Raw genomic sequence first — 24,163 nt, 5'->3', positions numbered from 1 at the left:
TCAGAGCACAGTAAGTTAATTACAGGCACTCCCTCCTTAATGGGATTTATCAAGTCTTTTCCCCACCCTGCCAAGCCTGCAATCTAACCACAAAAATCAATCTCTAGGACAGCATACTCTCTGCTCTGAATTTTTTCCCCTTTAATCTAATTTCTAAAGTAATGAAAACCATATAACTAGTGTATGAAATCTAAAAAAGTAGAGCCAAAGGGGGAAAAAAAATCACCCACGATTTCATCATGTTAACACGATTACCACGTTTATATATTCTTTTCTGGTCCTTTGGTTTATACAGTTTTAGATCATTATAATCTCAGGTGTGGATTTATTTTGTACTACTTTGTTCATTTACTGTCATCTTGTGAGCATTTCTGCATGTTGCCCTATAGCTTTTGCCCTATAGTCTCACCATCATTTTTTTTTTTTTAACCCAGACTGAAACCTAGTCCTTTGTCTCTATTTTGTCTATTTTCCCAAGAGATGTCACTGTTCCAGAAAATAACTTAAATATCCTTGGAGTGGAGGTAGTCTCTCTCTTCCTACTGGGATGTATTCTTGGCTCCTTTCCCAAACTTGGCATTGAGACCGAGACCCAAGAACACGAGCACAGTGCCCACCCACGGCATGGGGCTGATGGGGTTGGCGAAGAGGATAACAGAGGCCAAAATGGTGAAGAACTTTCGAGTTGTGGTGATCATGGAGCAGGTCAGGGGACCAAAATACACAACTGTCATGAAGATGAAGCTCTGGCCCAGGGCACTAGTCAGGCCAATCACCATCATCTTTAATGGCTGCATGATATCCCTCGGAAAGGATGTTTCCCGAGTGACTGAACCACACTGCGATAGTTGGATATCTGAGTTGATCCCAATCTTTTTACTACTATAAGTTACACTGTGATAAATAGCTTTATGCACATGGCTTTTACCAGAAAGCTTCACAGCAGAATTATGGATAAACGAGGATGAATATTTTTATGGGTAAACGTATACTCAATTTCTTCTTACAAATATCTTGCTGGTGCGTAAGAAGTAGTTTCATTTTGGTCTCTCAGATTAAGCAAGATCACTCTGGGATAATGTTTATCAGCTATACCCAGAGTCAGACAGAAAAATCACACTTGGGGCTGACATTCAGGAGGTGTGGCCCCAAGCACTGAGATGATTAACAAAGATAAGTAAGTAATGTGACAGTCTAGGTTCAAAACTATCAACTTCTTTTGGAATACATTCACTGAAATTAAATATTGCTTGGGAATTCCCTGGAGGTCCAGTGGTTAGGACTCCGCACTCTCACTGCTGAGGGCCCAGGTTCGATCCCTGGTCAGGGAACTAAGATCCCACAACCTGCACAGGGTGGCCAAAAAAATTTTTTTTAATTGCTCAGTATTCTTTTTTTATGTACTTATCAGGGCAGGAACTGTGACTTGTCTGTGTTCCTAACACCTAACAGTATCTAGGACCCAGCAGATACTAAATTTTCACTGGCTTGAATACACATGTTCGAAATATCGTAAGATAAACTATATTTAAAAAACCCTACTCTTCTGCTTTTTTCCACGTTTGTAAAATCCAGCTTCATTCCACCTCCAATTCTCTACTTGGTTTCTTTACCAACTGCAGAAGACACGTCACTGAAAGTTTTTAGAGAAATCTGTAACTTGGAGAACAATTAATAGATGTACCATAATTTAATTACTCTCCATTAAGAGGCACTGAAGTCATTTCCAATTTTAAACGACTTAATACTGTGGGCATGCCTAATTCTTAGGATAAAATCATTAAAGTGGAATTGCTAGGTCAAGAGTTTACACGTCTAAAATTTTGATTCCTATAAAAGCAAAACACTTCAACTCATTAACGCAACTGAAGGAAATGTGGGGAATGCAATGAAGAGAGGCTCTGACCTTCAGGGATAAACCACAGACTTAGAAAGCTATGTGCGTTCAGTGGAGAGAAAAGACCCCATTAACCTAAAGAACCATTTTGCAGGCACTTTTTTTTTTTTTTAAGATTATGAATGTTTATTTTTTTATTTTATTTTTTTGCTGTACGCGGGCCTCTCACTGTTGTGGCCTCTCCCGTTGGCGGAGCACAGGCTCCGGACGCGCAGGCTCAGCGGCCATGGCTCACGGGCCCAGCCTTTGCACAGCATGTGGGATCTTCCCGGACCGGGGCGCGAACCCGTGTCCCCCGCATCGGTAGGCGGACTCTCAACCACTGCGCCACCAGGGAAGCCCTTGCGGGCACTTCTGGAAAGAACCCCGCTCTTACTAAACTGGCTTGATGAGCTGAGGAAGATGAGCTGCATCTGGCAGTGCTCTCCAGCTCCTGACCCAGAGCTGCCAGTGCAGGAAGTGACCCCACCAGTTCAGTCACAGACTAGAGCAGACTGGCGTTGTTCCCTCATTGGGTTGGAGTCAGAAGAGACCTGTGGGATGCCACCTCCTCACACGGACCGCACCCTTCCTAATGGGACACTTTTGCAGCCTGCAAAAAATGAAATCTGCCTCGATGGGACCTCAGAACGGCCCTAATGTGTGTTTCGTTTAGCTCTAAGAGCTGCCATGTCAAAAACAAATGTCGGGAAGTCAAATAACTTGGGGAAGACAAGATCACAGTGGGTGGAGTACCCGGCTTTAAGAATTCTCATTTGAAAATGCTATCATCTTGGGGCTTGAGGAACACTCTGGAGTGAACGTGAATTTCACAAGCTTATGGCGCCCCTCATGGGATCACCAGTGCGTGGAGATCACTGAGGCACAGGCCTCGCTGCTTGGCCCCCTTCGATACCAGGAACGTGGCCAGACCCCTGTCCTAATGCTCACCTGCCTCCACATCACCTCCCCCTGGGGTTACTGACCTGCGTCACCCACAGCCTCCCCCAAGAGCACAGGCCACAAGGTCAGGTCTCCACTTTGGCACTGGACTCGGCCAGAGGCTGGGTCCTGGGCACGAGGCTGAGCGCCCAACAGGTAAATGTCTGCTAAATACTAAAAACCCAATCCAAAAACTATCGAAGACTAGGGCTGACTTGTTTCTAATGCACAGAATTTTGGGTGGCACGATCATATTCTCATAGCTGCAGTGAAGATTACTTCAAAGAATGGATTTGCCAAAGGCTACCTAACTTTTAGATATTTGCCCCAAAGAAACAGGTATCCTCTAGATTTCTGACCATCTTTGTTCTCAACCTGTGAACATTTTCTAAGGTGCCCTAAGGGCTAGAGCAGCAGTTTCCAACCTTAAAAATTAGTTTAAGGGCTATATATAGTGTAGAAAAATCCACCCTCGTGGTTTACGGTTAACCATTGAACAGGCTTTCTAAATGCATTGTGGTATACTGGATTGGATCCTGGAACATAAAAAGGGCATTACTGGATAAACTGGTGAAATTCAGATAAAGTCTGTAGTTCAGTTAATAGTGACCAATGTTAATTTCTTAGTTTCGACAAATGCACCATGGTCATCTAAGATGTTACGTTAGGGCAAACTGAGTAAAGAGTACACAGTAACTCTCTGTACCATGTCTGCAACCCTTCTATATGTCTAAAATTAGTCTAAAGTAGAAGGTTTATTTAAAAAGTAATAATAGGGCTTCCCTGGTGGCGCAGTGGTTGAGAGTCCGCCTGCTGATGCAAGGGACACGGGTTCGTGCCCCGGTCCGGGAAGATCCCACATGCTGCGGAGCGGCTGGGCCCGTGAGCCATGGCCGCTGAGCCTGCGCGTCCGGAGCCTGTGCTGCGCAACGGGAGAGGCCACAACAGTGAGAGGCCCGCGTACCGCAAAAAAAAAAAAAGAAAAAGTAATAATAAACACATTTGCTATTGCTATGGTCTCAATGTTTGTATTCCCTCAAGTTTCATGTGTTGAAATCCTAACCCCCCAAATGGTGGTGTGTTAGGAGGTCGGACCTTTGGGAGGTGATTAGGTCATGAAGGTGGAACTCTCGTGACTGGGACTGGTGCCCTTATGAAAAGACCCCAGCAGAGCTCCCCTTCCTCTCTCCACCATGTGAGGTTACAGGGAGTAGTTGGCTGTCATTGAGGAAGTGGGCCCTCACCAGACACCGAATGTGCCAGCACCACAACCCTGGACTTCCCAGCCTCCAGAACTGTGAGAAATACACGTCTGTTGTTTATAAACACCACTCGGTTTATGGTACTTTTGTTACAGCGGCCCAAATGGGTAAGGCAGTTACTTACTCCAGGCCTTGCCACAGTCCTCAATGCAAAAGACAGATCATGCAACTCCAGGAAGAGAACTTACTTCCTTGCCTACTCTGTGTTCTTGAACTCTGGAATAAGGTTTAGAAACAATATGCTACAGACTTTCGCACATGAAATTTCCTCAACTCTGGGCAAGAAGTTCTGTCGCTGCCACTACATAGAGTTGGAAACCCAAGGTCCAAGAAGAGACCTTCTCTAAGCCCCTCAGAATAAGCAGCAGAGTGAGGTGTCCATCACAGGTGATGCTTTTCCCGCCCTGGCACATCGACTGTATAACAAAAAACAAACGGTCAATATCTACAGAGCACGTAAGACATAGCAGGCACTGGTCTCAGTACTTCAAACGGAACACCTTATTTAACCTTCACTTCAAGAGAAAAAACAAAAAGCATCTTTAAACAAACTTACAACTACAAAAATGAAAAAGCAGGAGTACCAAGTCTCTCAAGTTTCTTCCCAGGTACCCCCAAGGGCAGAGCAGAGCTACTCCAGGGATCTGACAGGACAGTCAGAAGCAGCCTGCAGGAGGCGCTAACATTCTTTGGCTGCTCACAGCTTTTCTTTAAAATTCACCTACACTTTACTTCAAAATAAATCCACACTTGTTTGACAACAAAATGGCGTGAAATATTTGCCAGGTAAATATCTTAACTTCTTCCTCAAAAATCTTTCAAAAAACCAACCACCTGTGGCAAGAGGTGCGTCATTCAGCCTGTGAGGAGCTGCCTCGCCCTGCAGCCCAGCCGTCAGTTCTGCGCGAGAGGCCGGGGCTGGGAGCTCGCCAGGATGCCCACTGGCCCTAGGGCCTGGACACCTACCATCTGCTGGCCCACCACAAACGCGCAGCTGAGAAACACGTGGTGCGGAGGACCAGGGATCCCCAAGGCTCGGGACACGTCTGATGGTCACACGTGAAAGACATGCCGAGGGCCTCCTGGGGCCCGGCCTGCTTACCCGGGGGCTCAGTGTCCTTCTGGTCAGCTTTCCTGTGCACCATGGCCGGATACGTGATTGTCAGTTTGCTGTTGTGCTCCTTTCGGACAACTGACCGCCCGGTTCTGGACATGAGGACAGTTTTGAGGAGAGAAAAAAAACCAAACAATGTGAAATCTAAAATACGACACAAATGAACGTATCTGTGAAACAGAAGCAGACTCACAGATATAGAGAACAGGCTTGTGGTTGCCAAGGGGAATGGCAGGTGGGGGAAGGAAGGATTGGGAGTTTGGGATTAGCAGATGCAAACTATTATGTATAGGACGGGTAAACAGCACAGGGAACTATATTCAATAACCTGTGATAAACCAAAATGGACAAAATATGAAAAGGAATATATATATATATATATATATATATAACTGAATCACTTTGCTATATAGCAGAAGTTTATACAACACTGTAAATCAACTATACTTTAATAAAATTTAAAAAAACAACAGAGGGGAAGGTACTCACTTGCAGTGGGGACATCGCTTAGCAGTCATATGTGCCTTCCAGAAGAAAGCAATAAGTTTGCTTCTGCTCTCACAGACATTTTTTACCTATTAAAAAAAAGCAAGGAAACTCAGAGTGCCATTCTGAAGACAATCCAGTAGGTATTCATTTTGTGGTTTTCACCTTTTTTTGAAAAACCAGAGGAAGCCACCCCTTTCTTAAAATTTCCCACAGAACCCTAATATAGCCAAACGCTACCAATCACTGAGCGACTTCTTTCCTTAAGTTTCCTCATTCATAATATGGGAATGAGAATAATAACCACCTTACCAAGCTGTTACTAAGATAAAGACATCATGAATGCAGTGGCGGGGGGGGCTTGCAATACAGCAAGGATCAATAAATGCTACTTTAATTTAAAACAAGCCTGGACTTCCCTGGTGAGACAGTGGTTGGGAATCTGCCTGCCAGTGCAGGGGACACAGGTTTGAGCCCTGGTCCGGGAGGATCCCACATGCTGCGGAGCAACTAAGCCCGTGCGCCACAACTGCTGAGCCTGCGCTCTAGAGCCCGCGTGCCTGGAGCCCGTGCTCCACAGCAGGAGAAGCCACCGCAATGAGAAGCCCACACACCGCAACAAAGAGTGGCCCTCACTCGCTGCAACTGGAGGGGGCCCACGTGCAGCAACGAAGACCCAACACAGCCAAAAGTAAAAAATAAATAAATTAAAAAAAAAAAAATAAATAAAACAAACCTCTCTGGGGACTTCCCTGGTGGTCCAGTGGCTAAGGTTCCGTGCTCCCAATGCAGGGGGCCCGGGTTCAATTCCTGGCCAGGGATCTAGATCCCACGTGCCGCGACTAAGAGTTTGCATGCCACAACTAAGACTCTGCATGCCGCAACTAAAGATACTGCATGCCACAACTAAAGATCCCACATGCCACTACGATGATCCCGCATGCCTCAACTAAGACCCGGCACAGCCAAATAAATACATAAATGTTAAAAAGAAAAAAAGAAACCCCTCTGGATGCAGCTGCTGCCTCCCTTGAATGGACCTCAAAGTTCCGAGGGAAGGCACATCCACAGCTAAGCTACACTAGTGGTTCTGAACTGGCTGCAAATGAGACCCACCCGGGGGGCTTTTGTACCCTCCCCTGGGGCCGTACCCTAGACCAATTAAATCAGAATCTGTGGTGTGAAATTTGGGCATGAGGTGAATCAGATCTCAAGATGAGCCCTGCAGGTTGATTACCTAGACAACTCATTCCCTGAACAAATTAACACTTACACAGGTGTGATGGGGGGACAGGGAGGCAGCAGTCATTTAGCAGTGTTGGAAGGAGAAAGCAGCACAGGGCGTGGGCCTTATTCTCCAGGTGAGACCGTAAGCCAGAGCATAAGCCTCACTGGATGCTGTACCCAAGCCACTAATTCCACCTAACCTTCTCCTGCAGGCAGGCATCAAAGATGAGGACCCAGTGGCTCAGGGACGGTTATGTAACTTACAAGGTCAGAGGCCTCACGAGAGGCAGAGCTCGGATTCAAACTTTGGGAAGCTAAAGGATATGCAAAAGACAGTGCAGTGCGGAGGCAACTGGGATAATTATGCTAAAAACCGAGTGTTTGGGAAACAGAGAGATAGGATAACTCACACGTGCGCCGTGGGCTCCCAGGAGGTTGTTCTGTAGGATTTTGGTTGTATATCGTTCTAACTCTTCCTGAATTTCGAAGGCAGTAGGATCAGCATTTTCTTCCAGAAACTGGAAAACAAAGAAAAAAACTGTACGATCAAAGTAAAGCAAGTGTATGATGAGCAGCAGCAGGGGGCAGCCTCTCCAAGGACGGGAGAGTTTCGTTTGAGGGGAGAGAAAGAAACCTCATGGCTGCTGTGGTGCATTTTCAAAAGTTTGGCCACACTGCTGTTAAAAAAATAAAATAAAAATTTAGACTATTCTGCTTCCAGTAGTGCTCGGCTAGATTATTCAGACCAAACCGAAAAGAACCAAGACAGGATAAAATATTTAAAAGAATGTAAAGCTCCGAAGAACTGACAGGACAGTGAGGGATAACCAAGGCCAAACTGAAGGGAAAATGGGAATCCAGGTCAAAGAGCAGAGGGGCCGTGGCTGCTCTGAGGCAGGGATGCCGCACTGCACAGCTCTGGGGCAACCCTCAGGGTAGTTGTGTCCCTCCGGGGAAGATGCTGACAGACTTGTGATGCTCCCTGGAGCTGCACAACACGTTAGCCTGGCCTTGGAAACATTCTACAATCCAAAAATTTTGAACTTTTCATTTTGAAAGTCTTAAATGATAAAGCGGAGAGAAATGAAAGCTTACAGTTAGTGCAAGGACAGGAATCTAACAGGATATTTTCCTGCCATATCGCACCCCACAAACACAGGAGGCTGGGGACCCTAAGGGCTATGTCCTTGGGAACTAGGCCAGCCCTGGAACAGAACCACCTGGCTTCCCATAGCCTGCAGTGCAGTCCGGCCTTGAACATGGACGACGATGGTCCCAGGCCACCAAGCATATGGCAAAAGCAATAAGAACCCTCTCTGGAGGAAGGCAGCCAGCATCCCAGACCTCCAATTATTCCTACAAAGAATTTGCTAAGTACAATGACAAACTGTCGAAAATAAGCACACAAGGAGGATAAAGAGAGGGAGTTCCTGGAGACTAGGACAATATCTTCTTTAAAAAATTTATTTATTTATGGCTGTGTTGGGTCTTCACTGCTGCGTGCGGGCTTTCTCTAGTTGCGGCCAGTGGGGGCTACTCCTCACTGTGGTGTGTGGGCTTCTCATTGCGGTGGCTTCTCTTGTTGCAGAGCACAGGCTCTAGGCATGAGGGCTTCAGTACTGGTGGCACACGGGCTCTAGAGCGCAGACGCAGTAGTTGTGGCACCCGGGCTTAGTTGCTCCGCGGCATGTGGGATCTTCCCAGACCAGGGCTCGAACCCGTGTCTCCTGCATTGGCAGGCAGATTCGTAACCACTCTGCCACCAGGGAAGTCCTTTAATTATTCTTATGGCTTCATGTTTTCACACCTAGCTATTTGTACCCAGTCACAAGACTTAAAGCTCAAGCATTCTGCTGACTATTCTTAGGGGCCACACACAAATAGCTCTTGTACCCACCACTCTGGCTTGTCTGATTGCCACGACAGCCACTACCCACTTACCCTGTACTGAATTCTCTCCAGCTCGTACACTGATTGTAGGGCCCCGACTTCCAGAACTCTCAGCTGGCAGAGCAGCAGGTGAATCACAGCCCGGGGGCAAGTCAGCATGTGACAGTTTAAACAGGAACCCCGGAGCAGCAGGTAGAGTTTCTGAAGAGAGGGAATAAGAGAGACAGGATATTAGAACGTGACATAGCAGTCAAAGTGATTTTCAAGGTAATAAATACTTACGACTTTTGTTTCTATGTTGTCAGTTTACTCCTTTAAGAATTCTACTTCACCCTATGTACCTGGAAAGTCCTTCTTCACCTTAAGAACTCAATAAATATTCCTCTATATGTTCTCTTACGGTTTCATTTTAATCCATTAACACTAGAAATTTACTTTGGGTCTGAGGTCGGGAACTACCTTTATTTTATTTAAACACCAAATTTAGTACTCATTTAAATACTGAAAACTTTTTTTAAAATATTTATTTATTTAGGCTACACCAGGTCTTAGTGGCAGGTGGGATCTTCACTGCTTCATGTTTAGTTGCAGCATGTGTGATCTAGTTCCTCGACCAGGGTTCAAACCGGGGCCCCCTGCATTGGGAATGTGGAGTCTTACCCACTGGACCACCGGGGAAGTCCTAAATATTGAAAACGTTTAATGAAAATGTTTCATTTAGGGCTTCCCTGGTGGTGCAGTGGTTGAGAGTCCGCCTGCCGATGCAGGGGACACGGGTTTGTGCTCCGGTCCGGGAAGGTCCCACATGCCGCGGAACAGCTGGGCCCGTGAGCCATGGCCGCTGAGTCTGCGCGTCCGGAGCCTGTGCTCCTCAACGGGAGAGGCCACAGCAGTGCAAGGCCCGCGTACCCCAAAAAAAAAAAAAGTTTCATTTAAAATAATGTTTCAAATGTTTAGTATTTAACTAAGACAATTCTCTTCCCCTAATACGATTAACAGACAAAAATCATGTCCATGTACAAATCCCGGAGGCTGGGTTAACTGATGTAAGAAGCCAAAAGTGTTCAAAGTAGGACTGAACAGTAACTTCATTCTCAGCTCAGTGCTGGGCCTTCTGGAGCTCTGCTCTTCCTGCCACTAAGCAAGAGCCAACAAATCCACCTGAAGGGCTCAGGGAGGCCTGGAGAATTCCAAAGTCCTCTATTGCCAGGGAAGCCCCACCCACATTTCTGAAAGACATAAAGCCCTTAGAACAAAAGGTCTAGGGACGGATCTGAACACTTTTCCCCCTGTGTAAACAGAATCCAGCTGTGGCTCTTCTCAATGGGAATCAAACTGAAGTTCCTTTAGGTAGGGCTCGAGGCCAAGCTGAATGTACTGAATTTCGCTCCTCAAGGTTTTAAATTGCCAAGTAAAGAGCACTTTCACTCCAAGTGTCAGGAGCTGACCTCCTGAGACACCTGCCCCAGGCAGAGGGGTGGCACTCACAAATCCCACCCGCACCCTGAGACCCACGCGGCCAGGGTGGCCCAGGCCAGAACGTACCTCGAAGAGGAGAGGGTTGTACACAGTGAGCGGGAGCTCGATGTGGCCCAGGTGCCCGGAGCAGTTGCTGAAGTCCTGCACGCAGGTGGAGCACACCTCTTTGGAGTCTGCGGGGCCCAGAGCTAGATCGTACAGGCCGTTCACCGACGGGTTCCCCAGGCTATCTAGGTACCGAGGGTTTGTAATGGACTTAACGCTTAACTTCCTAGGGAGATTAAAAAAGACCAGGTGAGACAAGGTTACCCAACTTCTAGGACATTTCCTCTTCGGCACTTACAAAGGGATGGTTTAATGTCTGTGTCTTCAGACATGCAGACGGCTCCAGAGGGCAGACTCGGTGTCTGCCTTGCTCCCCACTGCAGCTCAGCACTTAGCCCAGAGCCTGCGCTCAACAGGTGCTCAATGAATATGTGCTGAACGAAGAGCAGTGAGTGGTAACATCTTTAAAACCCAGATTTAGTGCAAATCTTGCGCTACCCGAACATACTGGCCGACTTTATACAAAGAAGTACCGGCTTACACGCCAAACGCGTCATAAGCAGCATTTAGTCTCACTTGAACCCTCTGAGATGGGCATCACTATATGCGTTTTTCAGAAGAGGAAACAGGCTCAGAGTGGTTAGTGATTTAATTCAGGTGACAAAGCCCAGAATGGTGGGGGTGTGGTGAGATATGGACCAGACCTAACCCCAAACCCACAGAGTTCAAGAAAGGGAATAATCCCAATATGTAGGAATAGTGAATTGAGAAAAGTTAAACATAAATATGCAAACCTTTGAGAAGTATAACCTGCTTTACTAAAGGTTTCATTGCAGTATTTTATGTTTGGTTGAAAGCAGGCTCCCATAGGACACCTAACTACTTTTACCCAAATTACGTTCATGCCAAGTTTGCTTCTAAACTTCCTTTTTTTTGTAAATTAGAAAATAGAGATAATGAAATCCAAATCTCACAATGTAGAGAAAACCGCTAACAGACTTCTTTCTATGGATACATTTTTAAAAACTGTAACTGGGATCATTTGCCATTTCTAGCATTGCCTTTGCCATTTTCATTGAGCATTAAGTGTTTTCAGGTCACTAAAAATTCTTTGGAAAGATTCTGTAATTAAGAACTACCAGGGACTTCCCTGGTGGCGGAGTGGTTAAGAATCCACCTGCTAATGCAGGGGACACGGGTTCGAGCCCTGGTCCGGAAAGATCCCACATGCCGCGGGGCAACTAAGCCCATGTGCCACAACTACTGAGCCTGCACTCTAGAGCCCGTGAGCCACAACTACTGAAGCCCGCGTGCCTACAGCCCGAGCTCCGTAGCAAGAGAAGCCAACGCAATGAGAAGCCTGCACGCCACAACGAAGACCCAACACAGCCAAAAATAATCACCAAATCTTTCATTATATGTCAATTAATATAATTCATTTAGCCAAACTCCACTATAAGTAAGCTCATGCCACCTATCTGTATACAGATTTTTGTATAGCATAATTCAAACTTTTAACTATTTCCTAAAAAATATAATTAGTTCCTTGGTGAAGGGAAATCCTTGAATCAAAGGGGGCGAACTGTTCTGTTTTGTTTTCTGGCCTCCTGCGTGGCTTGCAGGATCTTAGTTCCCCGACCAGGAATTGAACCCAGGGCCCCTGCAGTGGAAGCTTGGAGTCCTAACCACTGGACTGCCAGGGAAGTCCCAGGGTGAACTGTTTTGAAGCTCTTGATATATTCTGCCATAGTGCATTCCAGAAAACATGGGCTAACAATAGATTGTCTGTCCTAACCAGCACTGAGTCTTAGCACTTAAAAACTTTCCAAATTTAAGGTGAAAAAATGCTACCCACTGTGACGTTAAATTTTTTTAACAGAAATTAGAATATAACTTTTTTTTTAATTTTTAAATTTTTTTTTTTTTTTTTTTGGTGGTACGCAGGCCTCTCACTGTTGTGGCCTCTCCCGTTGCAGAGCACAGGCTCCAGATGTGCAGGCCCAGCGGCTATGGCTCACGGGCCCAGCCGCTCCGTGGCATGTGGGATTTTCCCGGACCAGGGCACGAACCCATGTCCCCTGCATCGGCAGGCAGACTCTCAACCACTGCGCCACCAGGGAAGCCCTAAAATTTTTTATTGGAGTATAGTTGCTTTACAATGTTGCATTACTTTCTGCTGTATGGTGAAGTGAATCAGCATCCCACCCACCCCCTTCCCTGTCACGTTAATTAATCGTTTTATTATGTTTTCTTTTAAAGGCCATTTTGGTCCTTTACTTAATTAAAAAAATAAAATTTAACTCATTTTTAAGTTAAAATCTTAACTTTTTTTATTATTGTCTACGTGAGCTCCTTACATATGAGGACATTAACCTTTTTTGGTGGCAAATACTTTCCTAGCTTGTGATGTCTTTTGTCATTTTTCACAGGTGAAAGTTTATAAATTCTTCAAACAGCTTTGTTGAGCTGTAACTCATGTACTATACAATTCGTTCATTTGAAGTATACACTCAGTGTTTTTTAGTATATCCACAGAGCTGTGCAACCATCACCACAATATCATTTTCGTCCCCAGTAAAGGAAACCCCAGCAGTCACTCTCCATCCGTCTCTACCTCCCTCACAGTCCTATGCAATGACTAATCTACTTTTTGCCTCCAGAGACTTGTCCATCCGGACATTTCACATAAATGAAATCATATGCTATGTGGTCTCTTATAGCAGGCTTCTTTTACCTCGCATGTTGTCAAGGTTCATCCATGTTGCAGCCTGTATCTGTATTTCATTTTTTTATAGCCAAAAAATATTCCATTGCATGGATACACCATATTTTATTGGGTTAGTTTTATACTTTGGCTACTATAAATAATGCTGACAGGAACATTTGCATGCAAGTTTTTTTTTTTTTAATTACAAATGCACTGGAAATTTCCTGGGTACTCTTCTTTTTTTTAAAAAATTAATTAATTTTTATTTTTGTCTGCATTGGGTCTTCGTTTCTGCGTGCATGCTTCCTCTAGTTGCAGTGAGCAGGGGCTACTCTTTGTTGCAGTGTGCGGGCTTACTGCGGTGGCTTCTCTTGTTGCAGAGCACAGGCTCTAGGCACGCAGGCTTCAGTAGATGTGGCGTGTAGGCTTAGCAGTTGCGGCACGCCGGCTCTAGAACACAGGCTCAGTAGTTGTGGCGCATGGGCTCTAGAGCGCAGGCTCAGTAGTTGTGGCGCACGGGCTCTAGAGCGCAGGCTCAGTGGTTGTGGCACATGAGCTTAGTTGCTCCGTGGCGTGTGGGATCTTCCCAGACCAGGGCTTGAACCCGTGTTCCCTGCGCTGGCAGGCGGATTCTTAACCACTGCGCCACCAGGGAAGTCCTGTACACAAGTTTTTGTGTGAATATATTTTTTTCATTTCTCATGGATATACACCTAGGAATGAAAGTGCTGAGTCATATGGTAACTCTACGTTTAACTTTCTGAGGAACTGCCAGACTGTTTTCCAAAGCGGCTGCACCATTTTACAGTCCCACCAGCAATACACCAAGGCTCTAACTTCTCCACATTCTTGCCAACACATTTTATGACCTGACTTTTTGACTCTAGCCATCCTAGTGGGTGTGACATAGTATCTCACTGTGGTTTTGATAACTAATGAGGTTGAGCACATCTTTGTGTACCTATTGGCCATCTATATATCCTCTTTGGAGAGATGTCTATTCAAATCCTTCACCTGTTTTGTAATTGGGTTGTTTGCTGTTTTATTATTGAGTTGTAAGAGTGCTTTGTATATTCAGTATACAAGTCCTTTGTCAGATACATGATTTGCAGATATTTCTTCTGACTCATCTTTTCACTTTCTTCATGATATTATTTGCATAATTTAAAATTTTTTAATGAGTTAAACTCACTGCTGCTTTCTTCCACTACCTTTGGGCTTTCTCCTTCGAAGTTGGATAAATATTCATCTACATTTCCTTCTCATTCATTTTACACTAAGCTCTAAAACTTAATTGGGGGCTTCCCTGGTGGCGCAGTGGTGGAGTCCACCTGCCGACGCAGGGGACACGGGTTCGTGCCCCGATCCGGGAAGATCCCACAGCCCGTGAGCCACGGCCGCTGAGCCTGCGCGTCCGGAGCCTGTGCTCCACAATGGGAGAGGCCACAGCAGTGAGAGGCCCGCGTACCGCAAAAAAAAAAAAAAAAAAAAAACCTTAACTGGAATTAAAAACAAGGAAAACATTTATTGCATAAGGCAAACACAAATTAATTAGGTCTGGGTGCAAAGACTTGTACCACTAGATCCTCTTTCTATCATGTTCTGTAAGTTGGTACTTCACTTCCCTTGCCTGGAGCCTACAGTGATGGAAAAAGAGTACGCAGGTGGGGCCGGCACACACCTGTGTCAACTGGCAGAAGAACTGTGTCCTGTGCTTGTCAAGGCAACACAAATAGCTCACATCCAAAACTGAATGTATTTTTTTTTTTTTTTTATCTTCATCCTAAGTCTTTCTGTGTGGTAAGGAGCAAAGTTCCTCTCTCTAGCTGGGGAGGAGGAGAAAACTCCTCTGATCATTGCAGGAATGGGATGCAATGGGAAGAGCAAGGAGTCCACTGGAGAGAAAAGAGTTTAAGACTAGCAAACTTGGGTTTGAGGATGACCTTTGCTGCCTCCTAGAGAGTCATTTTATTTGCTGGACAGTAATTTCCTCTCCTGTAACTGCAGACAGCAACACGGATGGTTGCAGTAAGGACTGGTAGTACCAAGCGCTGAACAGATAGCTCCCCCATCCACCCGTGAGTGCACTTAACAAATATCTACTGAGTGCTTATTATGTGCCAGACATACCTTTAGATGCTAGAAAAACAGATCAGAATCCCTGTGCTCATGGGCCTTACATCCTATTGAAGGCAGGCAGACAAAAGCCAAGATAAATAAGCACACAGTCTATTGGATGGCAGAACATTCTATGAAGAAAAGTAAAGCAGAAAAGGGGAAGGACAATAGAGTGGGCCAGTGGCTGCGGGAACCCCTATTGAGAAGGTTATACTGAACAAAAGCCTGAAGGAGATGGGGAGTGAGCCATGCGGTCACCTTTACAGGAGGAAGAAGCAGGGAGTGCAAAGGCCCTGAGGTGGATGTGTGACTATGGTGCTCCGGGAACAGCAAGGAGGCCAGGGTGAGGACAGAGGTAAGTTCAGAGAAGTAGCAAGGGCCAGAATGACCTTTCCAAGGCATTTTAAGGACTTGGCTTTTACTCCAAGTGACCTAGGAAGCTACTAGAACTTAACACAATAAAAGGTAGCATAATGATTGATATTTGCCAACCCCAGACTCAAATAGGTCTACAATGCTAGTAATGGGTATAAACTTGCTTATGCACTTCCCTGTCTAAAAACTCCACAATTAACCTGTAAAAATTCAATTCTTTTGCTTTTGGATGAAATACGATGTATGGCTAGTGATGATATAATTGACATTTCTGGGCCAGCATACCGTTGTAGCTCAGTTTATTCATCCAGTCATTTGACCAGAGTTGAGGATAAAAGAAAGGAATGAGGAAGCTCAAGGCTAGTGGAGAGAGGCGGAAATATAAACAAAAAAGGAACTGAGGCACCATAATAGACAGCTGTACTGGGTGTGGAAAGACCTCAGAAAATGAGGGAGGTTGAGCTGAGCCTTAAGAGGGGGAGAGATGCTCTCCGGGTGTCTGCTGGGGGTTGGGGGCAAGAGCAGAGAAGCAGATCCCTCTGGCAGAGAGGACAATGCACGCAGAGGAAATAGCTTGAGGTAAGGCCCAGACGTTGAAACCTCATGGCACTTTATGGAATGTGCAAGTGGTTTAGTAGGGCTGGCGAAGGGATGATGCTTTAGCAAAAATCAGCATTGGCCTGCTCATGGGTAAACTTGTAGGCCAAGCTAAGAAACTATCATTTACCTGAGGGAAATGGAAAGCCTGTGGAGGGTTTTAAGGGTGAGAGTAGCATGATCACATCTGCACTTTGGAAGAATAATTTTAACAGCAATGTAGAGCATGCACTGGACTGGTGTAAGGGCGGGGGAGGCGGAAGAAAAAGACAATTCAAACAAGAGATAAGGGTATGATCTAAGATAGTAACAGTAGTGTTGAAAAGGAGGTTATAGAACGAATAGACATGTAGGTGACACACAGTAAGAGCCCAATAAGTAAATGAGATGTCAGGAGAAATAGACCTAGAATATTTGTCCTGTCACAAAATATTGACCATCTTGCACTAGACTAGGTACACCACTTTGGAGGGGCAAGTTCCCTCTCCCTTTAGGGGAAGTAGTTGTTGAGTTTTTGGTGTAGGAGTTTAAGAACTCAGTGTGAAATTCAAAGAGATGTCCAAAAAACAGCTGAAAAAAATGAGTCTGAAGAATCAGGAAACGAAAATTGGTCTGGAGATTTAAATTTTGAGAGTATCACTCAGGAAAGTGGTGAAATTGTCTAGGGAGGACATTTAGGACAAGAAAAGCAGCATGTATGACCAGAATAGAATCTCAAGGAACAGCAAGATTTAAGTAAAAGAGGAATCAGCTAAGGAGCCTGAGACGAATTCGAATATAAACCACGAATGCAAGGACCTTGTTCACCAATGTGTCCTGAATGCTTAGCTTAGTGCCTGGCAAAAACTGGATGATGGATAAATGTTTGTGGGTTGATAAAGGGAAGAAAGAAGTAGTACTTGTCACAGAAATAAAAGAACCTGAAAACAATAAATAAGGTGCTGGAAAAGAGAAAGACTGTCAAATGCTACGGTGATCAAAATGAGGACTGAAGAGGGCCGCTTTGATTTAGTAATTAGGCAGAGAATATAAGCGGTCCTAGCAAGGAGAAGTTGTCGCATGAATTGAGTCTCGAACGATCATCATTTTATAGACAAGAGGAGACTAACCATGAGCTTAATAAACCACGTCAGAGACATTATAGTAACTACACAAACGCAGGCTAATTAACGAGGAGACTGGCGGATGATAACGCCGCAATCTGGGTATCCCCACCTTCCCAAGGGCAAACTCTTCCGTAGCCCCACTGGGTTCTAGGCAGTGCTCACTAGCCAGGGACGTTCCCGGAACTACGGGTCCCAGCAGGCCATGCGCCAGACAGCCATGGACTCTGAGGAGAAATTGGGCGCCAGACCTTCTGGGAACGGTAGTTTGTGGCCCCGACCCCAAGAAGCTCTGCACGCTTCCCACCAACTCCTTACTTGAGCTCTTCGGCCGAATACATCCCGAAAGAAATGCCCTGCAGCCGCCGCCAGGGCATGTTCTTTGAGCCCAACATCCTCCAGGTCAATTCCGAGCTCTGACACCCGGAGAGAAATTCCAGTCACCACGGGTATATCTCTAACGCTACCTCCGGCCCGCAGCCACCATGTGATTTAAACTGCGCTTGCGCGCGCGAGAAAAGCTCGCGGGAAGATTTACGTGGACGATAACATTTCCGATCTAGGGGGGGGAGGAAATAATTTCACGACTCTCACTCGCCCTTTTATTTGGAAAATAATCGAATACATATAAGAAATTAAAATAATATTTTAGGAAATATCTTTGAGGCAAATGAGGTGTACTGAGCCTTTAACTTCCGAAGCAAAATCTTTCAAACCATGGGACTGTAACCTCCTATGTTATGATTGCTTTCGTCTTGTTCCGTCTCAGCCAATAGCCGAGCTATTCCACGCCCCCCTCCCCCCTCCCCCACAGCCTTAGGTGGAGGGCATGCTTTCCCCGTCTGCTGTGCGAAGACGCTAAAGATGGCGGCCGTACATTCGGCTCGCTGGTTGAGGATCAGCCGCGGGCTTTGCCTACCGCTGATGGGTCGACGGGCAGGTGTCTGCGGACGGGCCCCCAGTAGCAGGTAAGAGAAGCTTGGAGAATCCATGAGAAAGACCCCAGGATCACCTGGGCCATATGTATCCCCTTTACCCCCGGAGAGCTGGGGAACTAGGTACGGTGGAGTGGAAGGCGCGTGCGTGCGCTCGCGGCTGCGTGCCCCGAGAAGCTGGCACGCGGAGTCCGCGTACTTGAAGAAGGGCTCCAAACGCGCTGGTTAGCGGGATATTTATTGCTGGGGCTCGCCTACCCCGGGGTTAGAACTCTTGGCAAGATTCAGGATCCTGCTGTTGTGGATCTTGCGTTCTAGTAAGTGTGGGTATTGGCAACGCCTCCCCAAGTTTTAAAAGAAAGAAAAATTGTATCAGCTCTTACCCGTTTTCACCCACCGGGAGGAAGGGGGGAAAATCAGGTTTTCCCAAGTTAAAGGCAGTTTACGAGTTCCACCGTATGCTGGGTGTTGTGGGGATGTTTGGCCAAAGAAATTATACAGGTGTTTATAAAAACAAGAAAGTCTAAAAGATCTGAACACAACCTGAATAGGATTGCTGTGATTGTTAAAACTTGGCGCATGTATCATTTGTGTAGTTTTTTTCACTAGGTACAAACTGGCGTTGTGGAAGTATGAGGTGGGAATTTGTTGTGAAAATTTGGGAATAGCCTAATTTTGGATTCGATGTTTGCTATTTCCTTTGTGAAGTGATAGTAGACAAATTCCCTTATGTGTAAACTGGAGCTAGTAGTAGCCATCAGAAAATTGTGAGTAATAAGTGAGGTGTGTAATTTACAATATACATTTTATATGTAACATCTTCCCTCCTCAATCCTCACAAAAGAGCAGACGCTCCACCTGGTAGTGCAGGAGCCTTAATGCTGCTGTTCAATCCCAGTCCTTTTCCCGGTGGTGCCCAGTGTTGTTGTTTTTCTACCCATTTCCTTTGATTTGGCAGCAGCATCTCTCCCTCAGTCTTCACCCACAAGACAAGAGTGGTGTATGTGACATACATGTCACAAGAAACAGCATGATTTGAAAGAATTGATCCCTTTCTGAAGTTGATCCGTAGCAGAGAGGTATTGTTTTAAGATGATGCCCGAGACCAGATACTATTAGAGGAAGTAATTCTTCATTTAATCACATTTTGACAATTTTCTGAATGGTACCAATGCTATTTAGGAAGGAAATACTTACAAGGTAGTGTACATTATCTGTGGTATATTGACTCTATTTTTTAGCATGATCAGAACGTTTTAAAACTCATTCATGGGTCAGTGATTCTATATTTTGGGTTAAAAAAATAATATAAATTGTTCCAAGTTTAAATTAGGACACGTACATTTGGTACATTCCTGATTGTTGAAGGAAGTGCAGTGAAAGGCTGTGGTGATCTTAGTTTCATAATTTGTCAAAATTGCTTTAAGTGGGATAATCTTTTATTGTCATCAGGGCATCATCCATGTAAAATCAGGAGCTCATTACATCATCCCTTTTAGCCTCAGTGTTTTGGGTTCTCAAAGGTGAAAGTTCCTTATATTTCAGATAAGCTGCTCAAATGTTCAAGTGCTACTAAATTTTTCCTTTTTTCCCCTGATTTTATTTAATGAGATGGCCTGATTTAAAAATTTTTTGGCAATATGATGTCTATATCTGGTACATATTTTGTAATCATTTTGAACTTGCCATTGAGACCACGTCTTCTCAGCATACGTTGACATGAATTATCCAGTTGGTTTGATCCGTGATAATTGGAAAATTTTGGCTGAGTTGCACATAAGTGGAGGTGAGGTGGGAAGTTCATTAATGAGTATTAGCTTTAGGGCTTTTATTTTTTTGTAGATTTTATTCTGGAAGTGCAGCCGTCCCAGAGGTTGAAGGAGCTGGTGCAACAGGTATATGAAAATATATTGAAGTAACTCAATTTTTATATTAATGCATTATACTTCTTTATAGTAGTAGTATTAGGAAACTGATTCACTTTGTTTTATTTTTCACATTAAGGGACTGAAGAAGTGGTCATTCCAAAAAAGAAAACTTGGTGAGTATTCCATCAGTGTTCATTCAGCAAGTGGTTAAGTGCTTATTATGAGCGAAACATTGTTAGGTAAGAAGCTAGTGGCGGGAATAGCAATGGGAGAGCATTCTTGGGGAGGGAACCATTGAGGAGAGAAAAGCTTAGGGGTCTGAAAGAACATAGAAGAGGAAGGTAGAGAGTAGTGTGTGAATGGGGAATGAGATTTACTTAAGAGTTAAAAGACCTTGTGAACTAAATTTGGGTTAGTGTTTACGTAGTGATGGTCAATTATGAGCATCATTATTAGAGTAATTTTTTTTTTAAAGGAAGTTTTCACGTTATTGGGAGATTAAAAAAAATATTATCTTTATGGGGGGCTTCCCTGGTGGCGCAGTGGTTGAGAGTCCGCCTGCCGATGCAGGGGACACAGGTTCGTGCCCCGGTCCGGGAAGATCCCACATGCCACGGAGCGGCTGGGCCTGTGCGTCCGGAGCCTGTGCTCCGCAACGGGAGAGGCCACAACAGTGAGAGGCCCGCATACCGCAAAAAAAAAAAAAAAAGATCCTTCAAAAAGCCAGGTGTTTTTTGAGTATGACCTGAAGATTCAGGCTCATTTAAAAAAAACTTTCTTAAATTACTAAAGTAATTAATGGTTATTGCCATTAATTAGCAAGGTAACTAATGGTTATTGTTCAGTGGGATAAATTGAACATGCAGAAAGGAAATAAAATTACCAACAATCACTGTATTCAGAGGCAAGTTACCTAATCTGTCTGTGCCATAGTAGAATGTGGGTAATACAGTACCTGCCTTAGGATTAAATGAGCATTTGAACAGTTGCTGCCACAGAATCAGATCTCAATAGGTGATACCTATTATTTTAAAGTTCTGGGATATAACATTTGAAGTTGTACGTATACATTTAGTTTAGCAGAGTTGATTTGTTAGATGTACCATTCTATACTCTGTTTTAAATTTTGAATGATTACGTAGTATTTTATTATATGGTTATATTCAGGGTCATTTTTGACTTCCCTGGACTGAGAATCAGAACCAAGATAAGAGTAGGAATATACATATCGTGAATGAGGCATTTCTTGAATGACATTCCAGCCCAGTGCACTTTACCAACTCATTGTGCCTCTATCCCTGACAAAGGTACCACAGGGAATACAAGAGAGGGAGTGTATTGAGGATGTGTTCAGGTGGACTAAAGTCTAGTTGAGTTGTGTGCATATTTTATACTTTATGTCTTACACCCACTTTACATGTGTACATAACTGTTTACACATGACTAGGGGCTACACAGGATATGATGGAACGAAGAGTGGTTGTATTGCAGTAATCAAGGTGAGTTTTACTGAAAACATAGTTTAGCTGTACCTTAAAATGGGTCAGATGATTTTGTTGGCATCAGAATCACCAGGGAATTTTGTTTAAAATACATATTCCTGCAGGTAATTCTTATAAACCCTAAACTATAAGCCCCACAGATATAGAAACAGTAAGGTAGGGTGGGACATGATCATGATCTGTCTGATGGTAGTAGGAGACCATGCAGGCAGGCCTGTGAAAAATGCTCTATTAGAATAGGAAAAATAAGGTAGTTGGTAGAGAGCAAACTGAGGCCTATTTATTTACAGCCCATGAGGTAAGAATGGTTTTTACATTTTTTATAGTTGAAAGAAGACGACGATTTCATGACACGTGAAAATTATGTGAAATTCAGATTTCAGTGTCAGTTAAATTTTTTTTTGGAACACAGCCTCACTCATTTGTTAACTTACTATCTGTGCCTACTTTTATGCTCCAAAGGCAGAGCTGGGTAGTTGCAACAGTCCTCACGGCCCATAAAGCCGAAAATACTTACTGTCTGTCCCTTTACAGACAAAGCGATTGATAGAGGCTCTCTGATAGCCTCTGCTTTCCAGGCTCAGGAATTTGTGCTTTTAGACCTAGAAGAAGCCATAAAGACTACAAATTCCTGTTGCCTTATTTGAGAGATGAAGCATCTTTTAAGGCTGTTAAGATGCTTTTAAGGTATCTTTCCCAGATCACAGATGCCGTAGAAGACTAACAAATTGTAGAGAGTCACTGTGAGTTTTCATATAGGAATGTGACAGGATAGAGTATTCTGAGCATGCTAATCTGGATGTTGTAGTTACTGTAGAGAGGGCAGGGAGCCCAATTATGATCGGTGCATAGGTAACTGGGCTCATTAAAGGAATGGATGTTAAAACTTACCAGATTGGCCAGAAGAGGATGTGGAGAAATGGTTGCTCAGATACGGTTGTTGCTTGGGCAGTCAGTTGGAACAACACTTTGAAGGGAAAGTGGGCACGACCTAAAATGTGCACACCTTATCGGTTAACCATTCTGGAGGAACCCCTGCAAATATGCCCAGAGAGACATGGATGACAGTGTTCTTTACAACTTGGGAATAATAAGAAATTGAAATAGCCCAAATGCCCATATGTAAGGGGATAATAAAAAGCAGTTATCATACTATATAACATTTAAGGAATTAAGTAGATTTACACATCGAAGCATGGATAATACAGTCAAACTTATGGAAGCACGTATCCAGAATGACGGTATATGTTTTCGATTTAGTTTTATGGTGGTATGTGTGTAAAAGTACCCTTTAAAGTTCTGGAATTATAAACACCAAACTTACAGTAGAGGAGGAGGGGGTCGCAAAATGACACCGGATATAATAGTCTAGTTTTTTTTTTTTTAAGTATAATGTATTCATTGAGGTTATTTTTAGTGAGTGATCTGAATGTTCATAATTTTTTCACTTACATTTGTTCAATATGTTGTAAAGATGTACTCACTTGATACGACTTAAATATGCTAACGTAGCATTTAGTTAGGGAATACTGAGAGATGAAAGAATATCTTTCTCTCACTGAAATTACGTAAGTGTGATTTTAGAAAATCCAGTAGATGTTGTGTATGTCAGGGAATTAGTCTTGACATAGTATAAAATTTCCTACGTGTTTTCTTTTTTTTCAAATGACTTAAATTATGAGTGTATGTTTAAACTTTATTTAAAAAATACATTTGGTTTATTAAGTTTATTCTTATTTCCCTTTTTGAAATGAAACACAAAATCTAACACAAGTAAAAATACATTTGAAACCAAATTATTTTGTTTGTCAATTATTCCAGTGAAACCTCTTTTCAGTAGTTAGTGAATGTCTCTACCCATAGTCATAGTGGGTGGCTGGCCTGAACTTCTTATAAAGGTTATATAGTTGAGAGGTTCCAAACTTGAATCATCTGGGAATTCAGTAAGAATGAATGTGACAGTTCTCCATAGAACCTGGGGGTCCTGATTCAGCAGTCCAGAGCGCGGCTTGTGATTTATTCTTATATACAGCTGAATTAAGAGCCACCAGTTTGGATAATAAAGGCAAGAATATTACAGAAAGCTACAGTAAGAATGCATAGGAAAATGGGTAGGAGGAGGAAAGATTCAGGTTAGACAGTTTGATGAGATGAGGGTGAAAATTGCTAGCCCTGGGTGATGGTTATAGGGACCAGGCCAGAGAGTGTAGCATGGAACGTGTACTAACCACCTTTGGGCAAGAGAACTAAACAGTTTTCTCATTTTCTAACTTATTATTCTAGTGATCTTGAGAGATCAGAACTGGCTTTACTTGAGACCTGAACTTTGTTGTTGGCCAGTCCATTCTGAGAGTAGGATCACTTGTTCGCTTTGTGAGTGTGAAAAGCCCTCAGAGGGTTAACTTGTGATTCTCATTCTTAGGGATAAAGTGGCTGTTCTTCAGGCACTTGCATCCACGGTACACAGGGTAAGTAGGAATTTTAGGTTTTTGTATCTAACTCAGCTAATAATAACTGTTATGTTCATATCTCTGCATGATTCACAATTAAACTGTTGTAGATCTAGAGAGTTTCTTATTAGAAATATCTAGTTCAGTCCCTTCATGTGACAAATGAGAAAACTAAAGCTTTTAAAGC

General features: G+C 43.9%; 2 protein-coding genes and 1 non-coding gene across 13 annotated transcripts in view; 2 read left to right on the top strand and 1 right to left on the bottom strand.

Moving 5' to 3' along the window:
* The window catches only part of POLR1A (RNA polymerase I subunit A), a 77,018-nt gene extending 59,310 nt beyond the window's left edge, over window positions 1-17,708 (bottom strand). The window contains exons 1-6 of one of the 3 annotated variants that reach the window (XM_033837993.2): window positions 17,540-17,708; window positions 10,343-10,547; window positions 8,849-8,998; window positions 7,318-7,425; window positions 5,684-5,769; window positions 5,183-5,286 (exon numbers count right to left, since the gene is read on the bottom strand). In XM_033837993.2, coding sequence (XP_033693884.1) covers window positions 5,183-5,286; window positions 5,684-5,769; window positions 7,318-7,425; window positions 8,849-8,998; window positions 10,343-10,547; window positions 17,540-17,616 — 730 coding nt within the window. In that variant the 5' untranslated portion in view covers window positions 17,617-17,708. The remainder of the gene's footprint in view (window positions 1-5,182; window positions 5,287-5,683; window positions 5,770-7,317; window positions 7,426-8,848; window positions 8,999-10,342; window positions 10,548-17,539) is intronic. The other 2 variants (XM_033837992.2, XM_033837991.2) reach the window with 2 other exon arrangements.
* On the top strand, window positions 1,259-1,331 carry TRNAE-CUC (transfer RNA glutamic acid (anticodon CUC)). Its single transcript has one exon. It is a non-coding gene; the product is annotated as a tRNA-Glu (tRNA).
* A 326-nt stretch (window positions 17,709-18,034) lies between the features above and the next one.
* The window catches only part of PTCD3 (pentatricopeptide repeat domain 3), a 35,947-nt gene continuing 29,818 nt past the window's right edge, over window positions 18,035-24,163 (top strand). For 3 of the 9 annotated variants that reach the window (XR_002177739.3, XM_019942210.3, XM_019942209.3), the window contains exons 1-4: window positions 18,035-18,189; window positions 19,999-20,051; window positions 20,161-20,197; window positions 23,949-23,994. Coding sequence is in view for 2 of the 9 variants with exons in the window: in XM_019942210.3 (XP_019797769.2) it covers window positions 18,086-18,189; window positions 19,999-20,051; window positions 20,161-20,197; window positions 23,949-23,994 (240 nt within the window). In the remaining 7 variants the exon portion in view is untranslated. Of the gene's footprint in view, window positions 18,190-19,979; window positions 20,052-20,160; window positions 20,198-21,471; window positions 21,524-23,948; window positions 23,995-24,163 lie in introns of those variants that run through there. The other 6 variants (XM_073791175.1, XM_019942211.3, XM_019942212.3 and 3 more) reach the window with 6 other exon arrangements.

The sequence above is a fragment of the Tursiops truncatus genome, chromosome 14 (genome assembly GCF_011762595.2).
Source record: "Tursiops truncatus isolate mTurTru1 chromosome 14, mTurTru1.mat.Y, whole genome shotgun sequence".
In the NCBI taxonomy this organism is placed as follows: domain Eukaryota; kingdom Metazoa; phylum Chordata; class Mammalia; order Artiodactyla; family Delphinidae; genus Tursiops; species Tursiops truncatus.
The sequence above is the reverse complement of the archived record's forward strand: the minus strand, read 5'-3'. Positions and strand labels throughout refer to the sequence as shown.